This window comes from Trichechus manatus, unplaced genomic scaffold, assembly GCF_000243295.1.
Source record: "Trichechus manatus latirostris isolate Lorelei unplaced genomic scaffold, TriManLat1.0 scaffold00058, whole genome shotgun sequence".
NCBI lineage: Eukaryota > Metazoa > Chordata > Mammalia > Sirenia > Trichechidae > Trichechus > Trichechus manatus.
Window position 1 is genome coordinate 5,920,287 of NW_004443994.1, and position 15,063 is coordinate 5,935,349.

Here is a 15,063-nt window from a genome sequence, read left to right on the forward strand (position 1 = left end):
TATGTATACTTTCACCAAAAAAAAAAAAAGGTCGAGAAGGGAGAGGGTTGACATGTCATGGGGTTGTTAACCAATGTCATAAAACAATGTGTACTGACTGTTTAATGAGAAACTATTTGTTCCGTAAACCTTCACCTGAAGTACAATATAAATAAATAAATAAATAAAATATTTCAAGCTTAATATACCTAAAACTTAACTCTTGTTCCCTCCAACCCTGCTTCTTTTCCCAAGTTCCTACCTGTGAATATAGAACTATTGCCCAGGCCAGAAACACAGACATCATCAACTCCTCCCTTATTCTCCTACCCCGACTCCATTACAAATCAACCACCAAAGCTGATTTATTTTGTTATCTAAATCTGTCTCAAATCCAAGCACATCTGTCTATCCTCACTGCCACCACTCTAAAGTCAGGCCAGCAACCTCTCGTTGCTAACTAACTGGTCACCTTGAATCCAATCTAGTTCCCCCTCCACCTGTTCTCCACATTTTAAGTAGGTATCTTTTCTAAAACACAGATCTGATCACATCACTCCCTCACACTTAAACCCCTTCAATAGTGTCTCATTACTGTTTAAACTCAAACTCCTTAAAATGATTTATAAGACCTTCAGTACAATAGCTATAGTCCCACTCTCTGGTCTTATCTCTTGACACTTAGCCACTCCCCCCTCCCCACCTCTGTGTTGAGCTCTATACTCAAGACATGCCACATTTTTTTCACTTCTGCCAATCTTTCACCCTTTCTCTTACCTTTGATCTTTTGCACATGCAGTTTCTGCTGCAAAAAGCAGTCCCTCTTCAACTTTTTATCTAGATAAATCACTAACAGTTCCTCAAACTATACATGTCATTTCTTCCCGGAGGCCTTGCCGTAGGGTTTCCAAGGAGCAGCTGGTGGATTCTAGCTGCTGATCTTTTGGTTAGCAGACAAGCTCTTAACCATTACGCCACCAGGGTTCCGTATTTCTATTAGGTCATTCAATAAATTACACGCCAACTATGGGTGGTGTAAACAGTTAACATGCTCCTTGCTAACCAAAAGACTGGAGGTTCGAGTCTACCCAGAGGTGCCTCAGAATAGCCTGGTGATCTACTTCTGAAAAATCAGTCATTGAAAACCATATGGAACACAGTTCTACTATGACACATATGGGGTCATCATAAGTCGGAGTCGACTAAATGGCAACTGGTTTTATGAGTAAAGCACGGGCCTAGGTGCTTTGCTGTAAGTTACCATCAAGAGGATTCCCAACTCATGACAACCCCATGTGTGCAGAGTAGAACTGCTCCATAAGGTATCTAGGCTGTGGCCTTTCAGAAGCAGACCACCAGACCTGTCTTCTGAGGCACCTCTGGGTTCAAACCACCAACTTTTCGGCTAGCAGTCAAGCACTTAACCACTTGCACAACTGTGCATAGATATATATATATAAGTAAATAAAATATGCATGGTCCTTGCCTTCCTGGAACAGAGACTACGTTCACACTACCATAACATTAATCACACCTGATTGCTATATTGTATAGTCATCCTTCTTTCCTCCTCAGACTAGTAACTAGTATCAAGTACGAGCTAAAACCAATTTAACTATAACACCCATTTCATAAAACATTATAAATAAATAAATAAAACATTAAACAAATATTTACTGACCACCTATCATGTAACAGGTAGGCCCATAGTCCTAAACTCGGCTGGAATACCCTAAAAACTTTCAGATATTTGCTTCAACGTTCATCTCAAAAGAACAGTACATAAGAGGTCAGAAGACTTAGGTTCTAATTCTGTCTTTGCAATTACTTATGGTCTTAGGCTGGGTTCTCAAGAGGAGCAAAACCAGTGAAACCTATATGTATATAGAGAGAGAGAGAGATTAAATTCAACTCAGTCGTGGAGGCTCGCAAGTTCCAAATCTGTGGGTTAGGTGTCAGGATGGAGGATTCCCTGATTCACGTGGTTGCAGAAACTGACAAAGCCAAAATTGGCAAGTCAGATGGCAAGCTGTTGGCTCACAGGGCTGCGAGAGCTGGCAAATTCCCAAATCTGCAAGTTAGACAGCAGGCTGCCGGCACACGTCCCAAGAAGCTGAGGTCAGATGATGGCGAGTCTGATACAGGATCCAGAGCAAGAGTGAGCCTTGCTAGAACATCCATTTATATACTGGAGGCAAGCCACAACCCCAAGGAAACTCCACTTTCAACTGATTGGCTATTCATAGCAGATCTCATCACGGAGATTGATGGACATCCTCATCTCCTGGCACTACTTTCTTGGTGGTATGAGGTCCCCATGTCTCTTTGCTTATTTCTCTCTTTTATATCTCAAAAGCAACTGGCTTAAAATCTAATCTTGTAGATTGAGTCCTGCCTCATTAACATAACTGCCACTAATCCCATCTCATTAACATCATAAAGATAGGACTTACAACACATAGGAAAACCATACCCAAAGACAAAAGGTAGACAATCACACAATACTGGGAATAATGGCCTATTCAAGTTTACAGATATTCTGGGGGGACACAATTCAATCCATGACAGAGGTGATTACATTATATCAGATCTCATCATGGAGGTGATTATATTACATAATATAGGCGATTATATTACATTGTTGTTGTTGTTGTTAGGTGCCCGAGTTGGCTCCAACTCATAATGACCCTATGTACAACAGAAGGAAACACTGCCTGGTCTTGCACCATCCTCATCATCGTTGCTCTGCTTGAGCCCATCGGTGCAGCTACTGTGTCAGTCCATCTCGTTGAGGGTCTTCCTCTTTTTCGCTGACCTTCTACTTTACCAAGCATGATGTCCTTCTCCAGGGACTGATCCCTCCTGATAACATGTCCAAAGTATGTGAGACATAGTCTCGCCATCCTTGCTTCTAAAAAGTGTTCTGGTTGTACTTTTTCCAAGATATATTTGTTTGTTCCTCAGGAAGTCTGTGGTATATTCAATATTCTTCGTCAACACCACAATTAAAGGTGTCAATTCTTCTTCAGTCTTCCTTATTCATCATCCAGCTTTTGCATGCATATGAGGCAAGTGAAAATATCACGGCTTGGGTCACACACATCTTCGTCTTCAAGGTGACATCTTTAACAGTTTAAAGAGGTCTTTTACAGCAAATTCGCCCAATGCAATATGTTGTCTGATTTCTTGACTGCTGCTCCCATGGGTGTTGATTGTGGATCCCAGTAAAATGAAATCCTTGACAACTTCAATCTTTTCTCCATTTATCATGATGTTGCTTATTGGTCCACTTGTGAGGATTTTTGTTTTCTTTATGCTGAGGTGTAATCCATACTGAAGACTGTGGTCTTGGATCTTCATCAGTAAGTGCTTCAAGTCCTCTTCATTTTCAGCAAGCAAGGTTATGTCATCTGCACTACGCAGGTTGTTAATGAGTCTTCCTCCAATCCTGATGCCCCATTCTTGTTCTTACAGTCCAGCTTCTCAGATTATGTACTCAGCATAGATTGAATAGGTATGGTGAAAGGATACAATTCTGATGCACACCTTTCCTGACTTTAAACCACACAGTACCCCCTTGTTGTGTTCAAACAACTGCCTCGTGATCTATATACAGTTTCCTCATGACCCCAACTAAGTGTTCTGGAATTCCCATTCTTCGTAATGTTATCGGTAATTTGTTATGATCCACATAGTGGAATGGCTTTGCATAGTCAATAAAACACAGGTAAACATCTTTCTGGTATTCTCTGCTTTCAGCCAGGATCCATCTGACATAAGCAATGATATACTTGGTTTCAAGTTCTCTTCTGAAAATCTGGTTTGACTTTCTGGCAGTTCCTTGTTGATATATTGCTGCAGCCGCTTTTGAACCATCTTCAGCAAAATTTTACTTGCGTAGGATATTAATGATATTGTTTGATAACTTCCGCATTCAGCTGGATCACCCTTCTTAGGAACAGGCATAAATATGGATCTCTTCCAGTTGGCTGGCCAGGGAGATGTCTTCCAAATTTCTTGGCATAGACAAGTAAGCACTTCCAGCGCTGCATCCGTTTGCTGAAACATCTCAATTGATATACAGTCAATGACTGGAGCCTTGTTTTTTGCCAATGCCTTCAGTGCAGCTTCGACTAGTTCCTTCAGTACCATCGGTTCCTGATCATATGCTACCTCCTAAAATGGGTGAATGTGAACCAATTCTTTTTGGTATAGTGACTCTGTGTATTCCTTCCATCTTTTTGATGCTTCCTGTGTCATTTAATATTTTCCCTGTAGAATCCTTCAATATTGCAACTTCGTACAATCCATGTTCCAATTACTAATGGATGTTCGCAGCTGTTTCTTCTCATTTTAAGTCATGCCACAAGAAAGGAAGAAGGACCCAGCAGTCTACTTCTGAAAAGAATTAGCCAGTGAAAACCTTAAGAACAGCAGTGGAACACTGTCTGATACACTGCCAGATGATGAGCCCATCAGGTTGGAAGGCACTCAAAATATGACTGGGGAAGAGCTGCTTCCTCAAAGCAGAGTCAATCTTAATGACATGGATAGAGTCAAGCTTTCAGGACCTGGAACATTAGGTCTTAATAAAGGCTTACTTAGTGCCTTTAGCCCCTTTCTTTACAGTTTAGACCTACCATAGAAGGCTGAACTACAGCAATAGTAAAATTCTTTGGTCTGAAGAGACTGTTTTATCAACATTTTTTGTTAACATATTGAAATGACATTAGCCACTTAGCCTTTAAATATAAGATTGAAAATTATTTCAAATTTGGACAGAAACTTTTATAATAAATCCAGGCCTAAATGAAAAGTTCTTTGGAAAAACAGACTGACAGCTCAGCTTTAAAACAAATCAATGTATCCCTTAAAACAAATGAAACAGCACAGTGAAACCATGCATTAGTTTTAAGAAATACAGACCAAGAGAGATATAAAGATATCCAGGAGTAAAGGCATCACACTGGAAAAAAACTGTACAAAAAATAAATGAGCTAAAAACAAGAAAATATCTTAATCCTTAAAACTAACTCAGCAAAAAAAACATCATAATAATGTTATGATGGTTTCTTTTCTTCTGGTCTTAAATTTAGTAGTTTCTAGAGTTAAAGAATCTCAAAGTAAGTTTACTGACTTTAAAGCTTGATCTGAGACTAAAAATCGTCATACACAGTAAGGGCAGTAAAAAAAAAAAAAATCACAAAGAGGGCAAGAAATAACAAAATGTTATTAATTTAGACTTCACTAACCTAATACTTAGTAATAGCTTTTATTTACTTATAAACTGTGTTATAGTTAGTTTGTAGCAAACTATGAAGAAATTCACAAGGAAATATTTATCCTAAATAACTAGTACGGGGAGGGGGAAGAAGTCAAACAACTTTGAATGTAATATATAAAACATGAAATAATGTTAATTTATGGATTTAATAGTAAAGGATAAAAATCTTCGCAAATTATATATTCTCTATAAGGTATGATAAAGGTGACATTTCAAATCTATGGAATCTCACAATTAAAAAAATGTATTGTAAAATGAATACCATTTTTCTCTGATTAGACTGGCAAAGATTAAAACATTGGCTACTGTTTAGCAGGATGTCGGGAAACAGACACTCTAAATTAACTGCCAATTGATATACTAAATAGTAAAATCTACTTGCAATTTTGCAATACATATCAGAAGCTAAAGTGCACATATCCTTTGATCCAGCAACCCACTGCTATAAATTATCTGTAGACACTCATACACTCCAAATGATACAGTCAAGAATATTCACTGCAGTAATGCTCATAAAAGCAAAAAAACTGAGACTTACCCAAATATCTATCAATAAGAATACAGTTACACATTCAGGACACCCAGGTTCAACACCCAGCCAGTGTACCTCATGCGCAACCAACATCTGTCTCAGTGGAGGCTCGTGTATTGCTACAATGCTGAATAATTTTCAGCAGAGCTTCCACAGAAAGACCAGGAAGAAAAGACTGGTGATCTACTTCCAAAAATCAGCCAGTAAAAACCCTATGGATCACAATGGTCAGATCTGCAACCTATCACAGGGATGGTACAGAACCAGGAAGCATTTCGTTCCATTGCACATGGGGTCACCATGAGTCAGGAGCCAATGCAACAGCCGCTAACAATAACATACATGGGGAAAATATCCAAGATACACTGGTTAATGAACATATTGTTAAATAAATACTGAAAATATACCAGCTGTTTTCAGTAGCTTACGGGAAGTAAAGTGCTGGTCAGGAGGGGACAGACCTACTTTTTACTTTAAACATTTCTGTACTATTTGCTTATACATATAAGCACATGTAACTCTTATTAAAAATATTTGAAAATACTGTTACTTGGCAATACAGTTGAAAAAAGGTCAAATGTACACTGCAACCTCATCTAGAACCAAGACAAATAATTTTATTAATTACAAACTTTTTTTGTGCTACAACAAAGGGCAGCATAGCTACGCTGCCTTAAAGAAACTGAAGCACAGGGAAATAAATTTGGAAATTAAGCTAGTAAGAGAATAAATAAGATAAACATTTGTTAAGAACTTCAAAAGCATGGATGCAAGATTCTGAAAAATGAAAAAGGTTAGCAGCAGTTGCCTACAAGAAATACTGAATTACAAAATGAAGAAGAGCCTCTGAGAAGAAAAATTAGTCTAAAATCTTTTAGTGACTTGTAAGTCAAGAAGTCCCAAGGTTAAATTCCTCTGGATCCTCAAATCTTATCAACAAGAAAACTAAACAGACTTCACATCCAAGATGAAATAAAAGAAATAACTAAGGTTCAACATTTGGTAAGAAACCGTGTCTAAGAAAATCCTGGTAGGGAGACAAGGAACAGCATGAGATGGGGTCAATGTCCAACCTTTACAGCAGAAGCTGCAGAAAGGAAAAGGAACAAATTGATACCATAGGAGAAGGACCTTTCCTTGCTTTGGACTTGCTACAGGGCAATCAAGTTTCAGGCATAAAAATCCCCAGGGACTAATATAGCCAACTCAACTAGCCGAATTTCAACTACAGAAGAAGAAAACTAGTACAAAATGCTTTAAAACAGCAAACATTTAATTTCTTAAGAAAGCATATTGTTTATATATATTACAAATCTATAATAATGAAACAATTAAAAAATATTTTTCAGCTAACAACAAGCTTCCTAATCTATAGGAATGTTATCACAATTTCATAGTTTGATTTTTCAATTTCTTCCTCCATCCATACAATTTTTTACCCACACAGGAATGAGAAAAAGTTTTATTCGCCTCTTACAGATGTAACTGGTTGCCCTAATCTTTTACTTGTATTAATGTAACACATCTTTTACAATCTTAAAGGAATAACTAGCATAAACCCACAAAGAGAATACCATTTATAGCAAACACTCCAATTTCTACAACATGGATTGATATCCTCACTTGGAAGTTGTCATCAAAATCAGCAACAACGGTCTTCTTTAAGGTCTGAGCTAAGAACATTACTAGACATTGTACAGATAGTCCCTGACTTACGAGGTATTCGAGTTAAAATGAATCACACTTATGACCATCCGTTTCGGTTTTTTTTTTTTTTTTTTACATCTTATCGTTAGTAAAATGTACTACATACAATGTATTAAAATATATTTGTAAATTTATATGTAATGTTTCCAATCCCGAAAGACAAAGACTGGTTTTATAAAGACACTAATAATAGGCAACAATAATGAAAACTAAAAAAAAAAAAAACGGTAGAGGTATTTGACTTACATCAGAACCAACTTGCAGAGTCGACGGAATGGAACCATGTCGTAAATCTGGGACTACCTTTATTACAATTGGATTCAAAAAAGATTTTGGTGGTATTTTATTTCTCTTTCCAAAATACTTATAACACTGCCTCTGGATTGCCCGTATTGGCTCTTTCCTACAGCCTCGCAGCAACTGAAGTACAACTGTCCCCAGCTCATTTCAACCAGCATTCTGAATCCTTATGTTTGAGAGAGAAGAATTCTTAAAGTGTCTGGGATTGTGCTACTAAGATAAATACAACATGGATGATGTCTGCTTTAAAAGAGCTCAGTCTAGTAGAGAAGACTGCTAAAGTATGGACAGGCCTGGCTCCCAGGCTGAGGTGATGCTTGAGGAAATAAGCTGACAACTAAGAGGTAGGACACTGGCAGCTGGAGAAGGCAAGAGAGTGGGAGAATGACAACATACACATCATGCTAGATCTAGGAGTATGAAACACTACACTTAGTTTACTCAGAGAATTCTAGGCAGTGTGGCATAGCTGCAGTGAGATAATTATATGCCATGCTATAAAGCTCACATTTTATTCTATAGGTAATAGGGAAATATAAAGGGGACAAGTAGAGGAAGAAAAACAGTATAAAGAAGACAGCAAGTGAGGCCAGCTACTTATAGAATCCAATAAACAAAATTATAGAGAATGAATAAAAAAATCTGTGGTATGTTCATACAAGGAAATATTACTCAGCAATAGTAATGAACTACTGATACACTCACATCATGGATGAATCTCAAAAACATTACACTGAATGAAAAGAGCCAGACACAAGAGTGCATACTATACAATTCTACATATGTGAAGTTCAAGAACAGGAAAACTATGCTAATAGTATTCAGAAAGATGCTCACCTCAGGGAGGAAGTATATTGGATTGGAAAAGAAAGCATGAGGAATTTTCTGGGATGATAAAAATATTGTATATCTTAATCTGGATGGCAGTTGCAAGTGAACATATATGTAAAAAGTCATTCAGCTCTATACTTAAAATTTTATGCATTTTATCACTTGTAAATTACACATTTACAATCAGAATGCTCCTTAGAAGCGAGGATGGTGAAACTTTGGCTCACTCACTTTGGACAGGTCATGAGGAAAGATCAATTACTAAAAGGACATCATGTTTGATAAAGTAGAGGGTCAGAAAAACAAAAACCTTCAATGAAATGGACTGACACAGCAAAAGCAACAATGGACTCAAACATACCACTGATAATAAAGATGGCACAGGGCTGAGAAATGTTTCATTCTGTTATGCATACCTAAGATCAGCATGAATCAGACAGAGCTGATTTGACGGCAACTAACAACAATGGCAACAAATTATACATTCAAACAAAACAAACAAAAACCCTATATATTCAACTAGCAAACAAAAATCTCTGTAAGACCTCAAAGTACAAAGTCTGGCCTCTTCTCTCCTTTAGGAAGATATATGGGTGAGCGTTCTTTATAATAAATGCTGTAAAAATATTCTTTCTAAACAAAAAGAAATAACCCACTATAAACCAAAAAAATTAAGATTCTTCTACACAGCAATACCTACCTCATAGGAGGTAAGATAAGGACGAGTAAGGTATGAGAAGCACTTACCACAATTTAGAGTACAATAAGTACTCTTCAAATGGTTACTGCTGCTACTAGTACTACTATAAGGAGCCCTGGTGGCGCATTAGTTAATATGCTCACCTACTAACCAAAAGGTTGGTGGTTCGAACCCACCAGTGGCTCCATGGGAGAAAAGACTTGGCGTGCTGCTCCCATAAAGATTACAGCCTGGGAAACCCTACGAGGCAGTTCTACTCTGTCCTATAGGGTCACTATGAGTCAGAATCAACTCAACTGCAAACAACAACAGTACTACTATTACATAATAGCAATAAAACGCGAGCTCTGCTTCAAAGTATGCCTAAACCACTGACTGAGACTAGGTTATTTTACTGCACATTACTGACTGCAGCATTTCTCACCCTAGGCTTTTTTTTAAAAAAAAAAAAAAAAAACATTAAAATCGGCAAGCTTTCGACAGCTGAAACGTCTGGTTAGATTTCACAAAGACCAAATTAATAGCAACTTTATCAAAGTATTCGTTTTAATCAGTTAATAACCTGACACCATGTTCTCTTCTTACCAATAAACAGTAAATGTGTTTTACCATTTCAATAGCTTATATTATTAAAACAGCATTCTTTTATATACCAAAAGTACACGATTACAATTCAATTTTCTAAAAGTCTTAACAGTCTTGCAAATTAAAGCTAATCAGAATGTTACATTAGAAAAGCCATTCAGCAAAGACACCCACAGGAAAAATCTTAAAACAATTTTTTACAATTCTGAACACTATTTTAACTGAAAGAGGTTACAATTTGGCAAATTTAACCTACTTGCAGAAGTGCTCCGTTAATAGACAACTCACATACTATGATCCACTACGGAGAGAACACTGAAGCAGTCAAGCAAATCTCTTACTACACTGGTTTCTGGGTGGTTAAACCAAACATCATCTTGATTTTCTAACACATTAGAATATTCATTGAAAATTTGTATACTTTATCAACAAAAATGAAGGAAAACTAAGAATAGCCTCATAATCTGATAGCCGTATTTTTACTGTTACCAAATCCACTGTACCAAATGCGTCAAAAAGTCGATTCTTCGTATTTTAAAATTTATTTTAAAAACTCATCTGGACTTGAAGGCATTAAAAAAAAACACATACACACAATGTTTATACTTTCCTACTTTAATATATAACATTTAACAAAGTAATCTACTTACCTAGGCTTTCTTTTATTAACATCTCGCTGCAAGAATAATCTCATTCGAAATTAAATCAAACCTGCAAAAAGAACACATGTAAAGACCATCATTTAATTTTTTGCTTCAGGTATGAATGACTACATCTACAATACACTACACTTTCAAATTAAAAATTGCAAATTATTTTCTAGATATAAAATCTATCTGAAAAAACGTTCAACTAAAACCGTTTTAACATCAGAAAATATTGCTAAGCACTTTTTTTTTTGAGGAAAACTAATCTATTCAAATAAGAAACTTCAACTTTCTAATTCTCTTTAAAAATTTATAATAACTGTTTTCATTAGTGTTAGTAGTATGGCAATGGCAATAATTAAAATCAATATTTGTTAATAAAACATACACTTCTTTCTAGATCAGTGTTTATCTAATATTATTATGTACATACCAAAAAATATGCCAAAAAACTGAAGACAAAAAAAGATAACGATGTGGGATGGCATGAAAGTATATACTAATAATGATCATAATAATGGCTAACATTTATTAAGTAGTTGATAAATGCCAACCAAAAACAAACCAAACCCACTGCCATAGAGTCAACTGCGACTCATAGTAACCCTAAAGGACAGAGCAGAGCTACCTTCATACAGTTTCCAAGGCTGTAATCTTTACAGAAGCAGACTGCTGCATCTTTCTCATGCAGAGTGGCTAGTGGGTTTGAACCTCCTACTTTCTGGTTAGCAAGCAAGCACTTAACAACTGCGCCACCAGGGCGCCTCTTAATAAATGCCAGGCATTGTTATTCTAGAGAGCAGTATACATACATATACTCTTTTGCTTCCTCAATTAATCCTCAGTAAAGAGGCTTCCACCCTAACAATCCATTGAAAATGTACCTGCCAAAAATCTACCAACCCTACTAAGTTTACCACATTCCACAAATTCTGAAAACTCATTATGTCCTACACTGAACTCTGCACATTTCCTTCCCCTACCTGAACATGGCTTGTTAGTCTTTGGAATTCTACTCTCAAAAAAAAAATGGCACCACTAGCTCCTTTACATTTCTTAATTTTGTCCTTTTCCCCATTAGCTACTGCCATTCTCACCCTAGATTACTGTAACTTTTCTACTTCCAGACTCACTGTCATCTCAAATTTGTCCTTCCCATAATTATATGAGTAACCATTTTATAATAGTTTTCCTGACATGTCGTATCTGGTTCAAGTCCCTCAATATTATTCATCAACCTCAGAATAAAATCAAAATTCCTTAGCATAGAGTTACTTAGGAATACACTGCATGATCTCAATTTATCTACCTATGCCCAACCACAACTCTCCCATTCACTCCATATTTCTACCACACTAAGCCTCTTTAATTCCTAAAACAGCCCTCATGGTCCCTCTGCTTTCATGCCTTTTTACATGCTGTTCCTCCTCCCTAAAACTACCTTCCACCTCTTTTTAACTTTGCTAACACCTCTTTACTAGTACATCAATATTTAGCCCAGTCACTCTGGTGGATCCTTCTTTAATCCCTTGAACTGTGTACAGCTGTGTTTCTCAGTTGCTATAGCAACTAATGATCATTCTATATTAACCGTTTCCGTTGTTTACTTGTAGATTTTTCTAAACTTGAGTGTGGACACACTGAGGGCAAGAATTCATTTCTCTCATTTCAGCACTCATAACAACGTACGCTGAATGAGGGATTAGAGGTTTCGTGTAGTGTACCAAAATGTACTAAGGGATACAGAAGATAAGCAAGTATAATTCAGGTTATCAAGTTTAATTCACATTTTCAAGGACTGGAGGAAAAAAGAACATATTTCCAGATCCAGGCACATTACTTTATTAAATAACTACATCTAAATAAAAATACTGAAGATCAAAGACCACAGCCTTCAATATGGATCACAGCTCAACATACGGAAAACAAAAACCCTCACAACTGGACCAATAAGCAACATCATGATAAACGGAGAAAAGACTGAAGTCATCAAGGATTTCATTGTACTTGGATCCACAATCAACACCCATGGAAACAGTGGTCAAGAAATCAAAGGATACATTGCACTGGGCAAAAGACCCATTGCAAAAGACCTCTTTAAAGTGTTAGAAAGCAAAGATGTCACCTTGAAGACTAAGGTGTGCCTGACCCAAGCCATAGTGTTTCAATCACCTCATATGCATGTGAAAACTGGACAATGAATAAGGAAGACAGAAGAATTGATGTCTTTGAATTATGGTGCTGGTGAAGAATATTGAACATACCATGCCCCACTGCCAGAGGAAGGAACAACTCTGTCTTGGAAGAAGTACAACCAGAATGCTCCTTAGAAGTAAGGATGGCGAGACTGCGTCTCACATACTTAGGACATGTTATCAGAAGGATCAGACCTTGGTAAAGTGGAGGGTCAGCAAAAAAGAGGAAGACCCTCAACGAGATAGACTTGACACAGTGGCTGCAACAATGGGCTCAAGCATAATAAGGACTTGAGGATGGCGCAGGACTGGGCAGTGTTTTGTTCTGTTGTACATAGGGTCATAGGTTATGAGTCGGAACTGACTCGACGGCACCTAACAACAAGAAGTAAAAATACAATCGACAAAAATCAGCTTGATGCCGGAACTTTTCTTAAGTGAATTAATTAATTTCATGGATTATCAGCACTAACATTTTGTTACTAAATGTTTCTATATCTCTACAATAAAAAAGATTGTAGGCTAGAAATTCTAAACTGATTTTAGTATTAGCGTTAACCAGAAAGGCGCTGGGTAGGAAAGCATATTTCATTTTAGTGCTAATAGTGTCAACAATCTAGAAAAGTGTTTTTCAGACTTTATCTTGCATCAGAATCACCTGGAGGGCTTGTTGTACACAGATAGCTTGGCCCCACCCCCAAAGTTTCTGATTCAGCAGGTCTAGATTGGTGCCCGAAAATTTGCATTTCTAATAAATCCCTAAAATGATGCTAATGCTGCTAGTTCAGGGACCACACACTAAAAACCACAGACCTAGAGTTTTCTGCATAATGTCTAGAAGAGATGAGTATATTCTCTCTGCCACCCACTGCCACCAATCCCTACCCACCCAGAATTGGATACTGGGATCTGCTACAAACTAAACTATAAATCAAAGTGAGGACATTATCAGCCAACTATGAGTGTGACAGGCTGAAAAATGGCCCCCAAAATATCCATGCCCTAATCCAGAATCTGTGAATGTTACTTTATATGGCAAAAAAAAAACTCTTTGCAGATGTGACTAAATGAAGGATCTTGAGATAGATTATCCTGGATTATCTGCATAGATCCTAAATGTATCTAATAAGAGGGAGGCAGATACATTTGACTACACACACAGGAGAATTTGATGTGAAGATGGAGCAGACAGAGTTTTAAAGATGCTGGCCTTGAAGACTGGAGTGATACAGACACAAGCCAAGAATGCTGTCAGCCACCAAAAGCAGGAGAAGCAAGGAAGGGGATTCTCCTCTGTAACCTCCAAGCTGTCATGACTCTGCCAATACCTTGATTTTGCCCCAGTGACACTAATTTCAGACTTAGGGACTCCAGAACTGTGTAAGAATAGATTTGTCGTTTAGAGCCAAAAGTTTATTATGGTAATATTTGTCCCAGCAGCCATAGGAAACGAATACATGGAGGACGGCAAGTTCTCAAGGAGATAAATAAGGAACACCCCCACATAAACACATATACAAAATCATAGACATGCATATACAAACATCACACACACACACACACACACAAAGTAACATAACTGACTTCAGTGGTTTCATTTCTTTTCTATCTTGCTCTGCTCTTAGTTATACCTCAAAATCTGAAAACAACTTTTAATTCCATTTGTTGTCTAAATACTCAAACTAGCACATTTTAAACAATACATTTTTAAAAAAGGATTTAATAAGAAAATTTGATAAGAACTGCTTTTAAATCTATATCTAAAACATATAACTGAGATTGTGTTTAGGTGAGTGCTGAAGGCGAGTACAGATTAGGAGAAAACACTTAAAGTAACTGGTATATTTGGTTTTACCTCAATGGGATTTTAAGAGAACACTTACATACTAAAGTTTCAAACATACTTTCAAAAATCCATAACCCCAGTCTAAGTCATGAGAAGAATATCAGACAAAATACAACAGAAGGGAATCCTACGGTATACCTGACTAGCACTCCTCAAAACTGTCAAGGTCATCAAAAACAAGGAAAGTCTTGTGCAGCCTAAGGAGACATGACAACTAAATAATGTAGCATCCTGGATGGGATTCTGGAACGAAAATAACATTTAAGAACTAAAGAATTCTGAATAAGCTATGTATGGTCTTCAGTTAATAATAATGTAACAATATTGGTTCGTTAATTGTAACAAATGAACCACACTAATGGAACGTTAATAACAAGGAAAACGGGGTGGGGGAAGGGGGGAGATATGGGAACGCTATTTAATCTACTCAAATTCTCTGTAAATCTAAAACTGGTCA

General features: G+C 37.0%; 1 protein-coding gene across 8 annotated transcripts in view; it reads right to left on the bottom strand.

The window, feature by feature from the left end:
* The window catches only part of ZNF644 (zinc finger protein 644), a 116,506-nt gene that overhangs the window by 79,839 nt on the left and 21,604 nt on the right, over positions 1 to 15,063 (bottom strand). For all 8 annotated transcript variants that reach the window (XM_023733414.1, XM_004378724.2, XM_023733407.1 and 5 more), the window contains exon 2: positions 10,569 to 10,629. Coding sequence is in view for 2 of the 8 variants with exons in the window: in XM_004378724.2 (XP_004378781.1) it covers positions 10,569 to 10,612 (44 nt within the window). In the remaining 6 variants the exon portion in view is untranslated. The remainder of the gene's footprint in view (positions 1 to 10,568; positions 10,630 to 15,063) is intronic.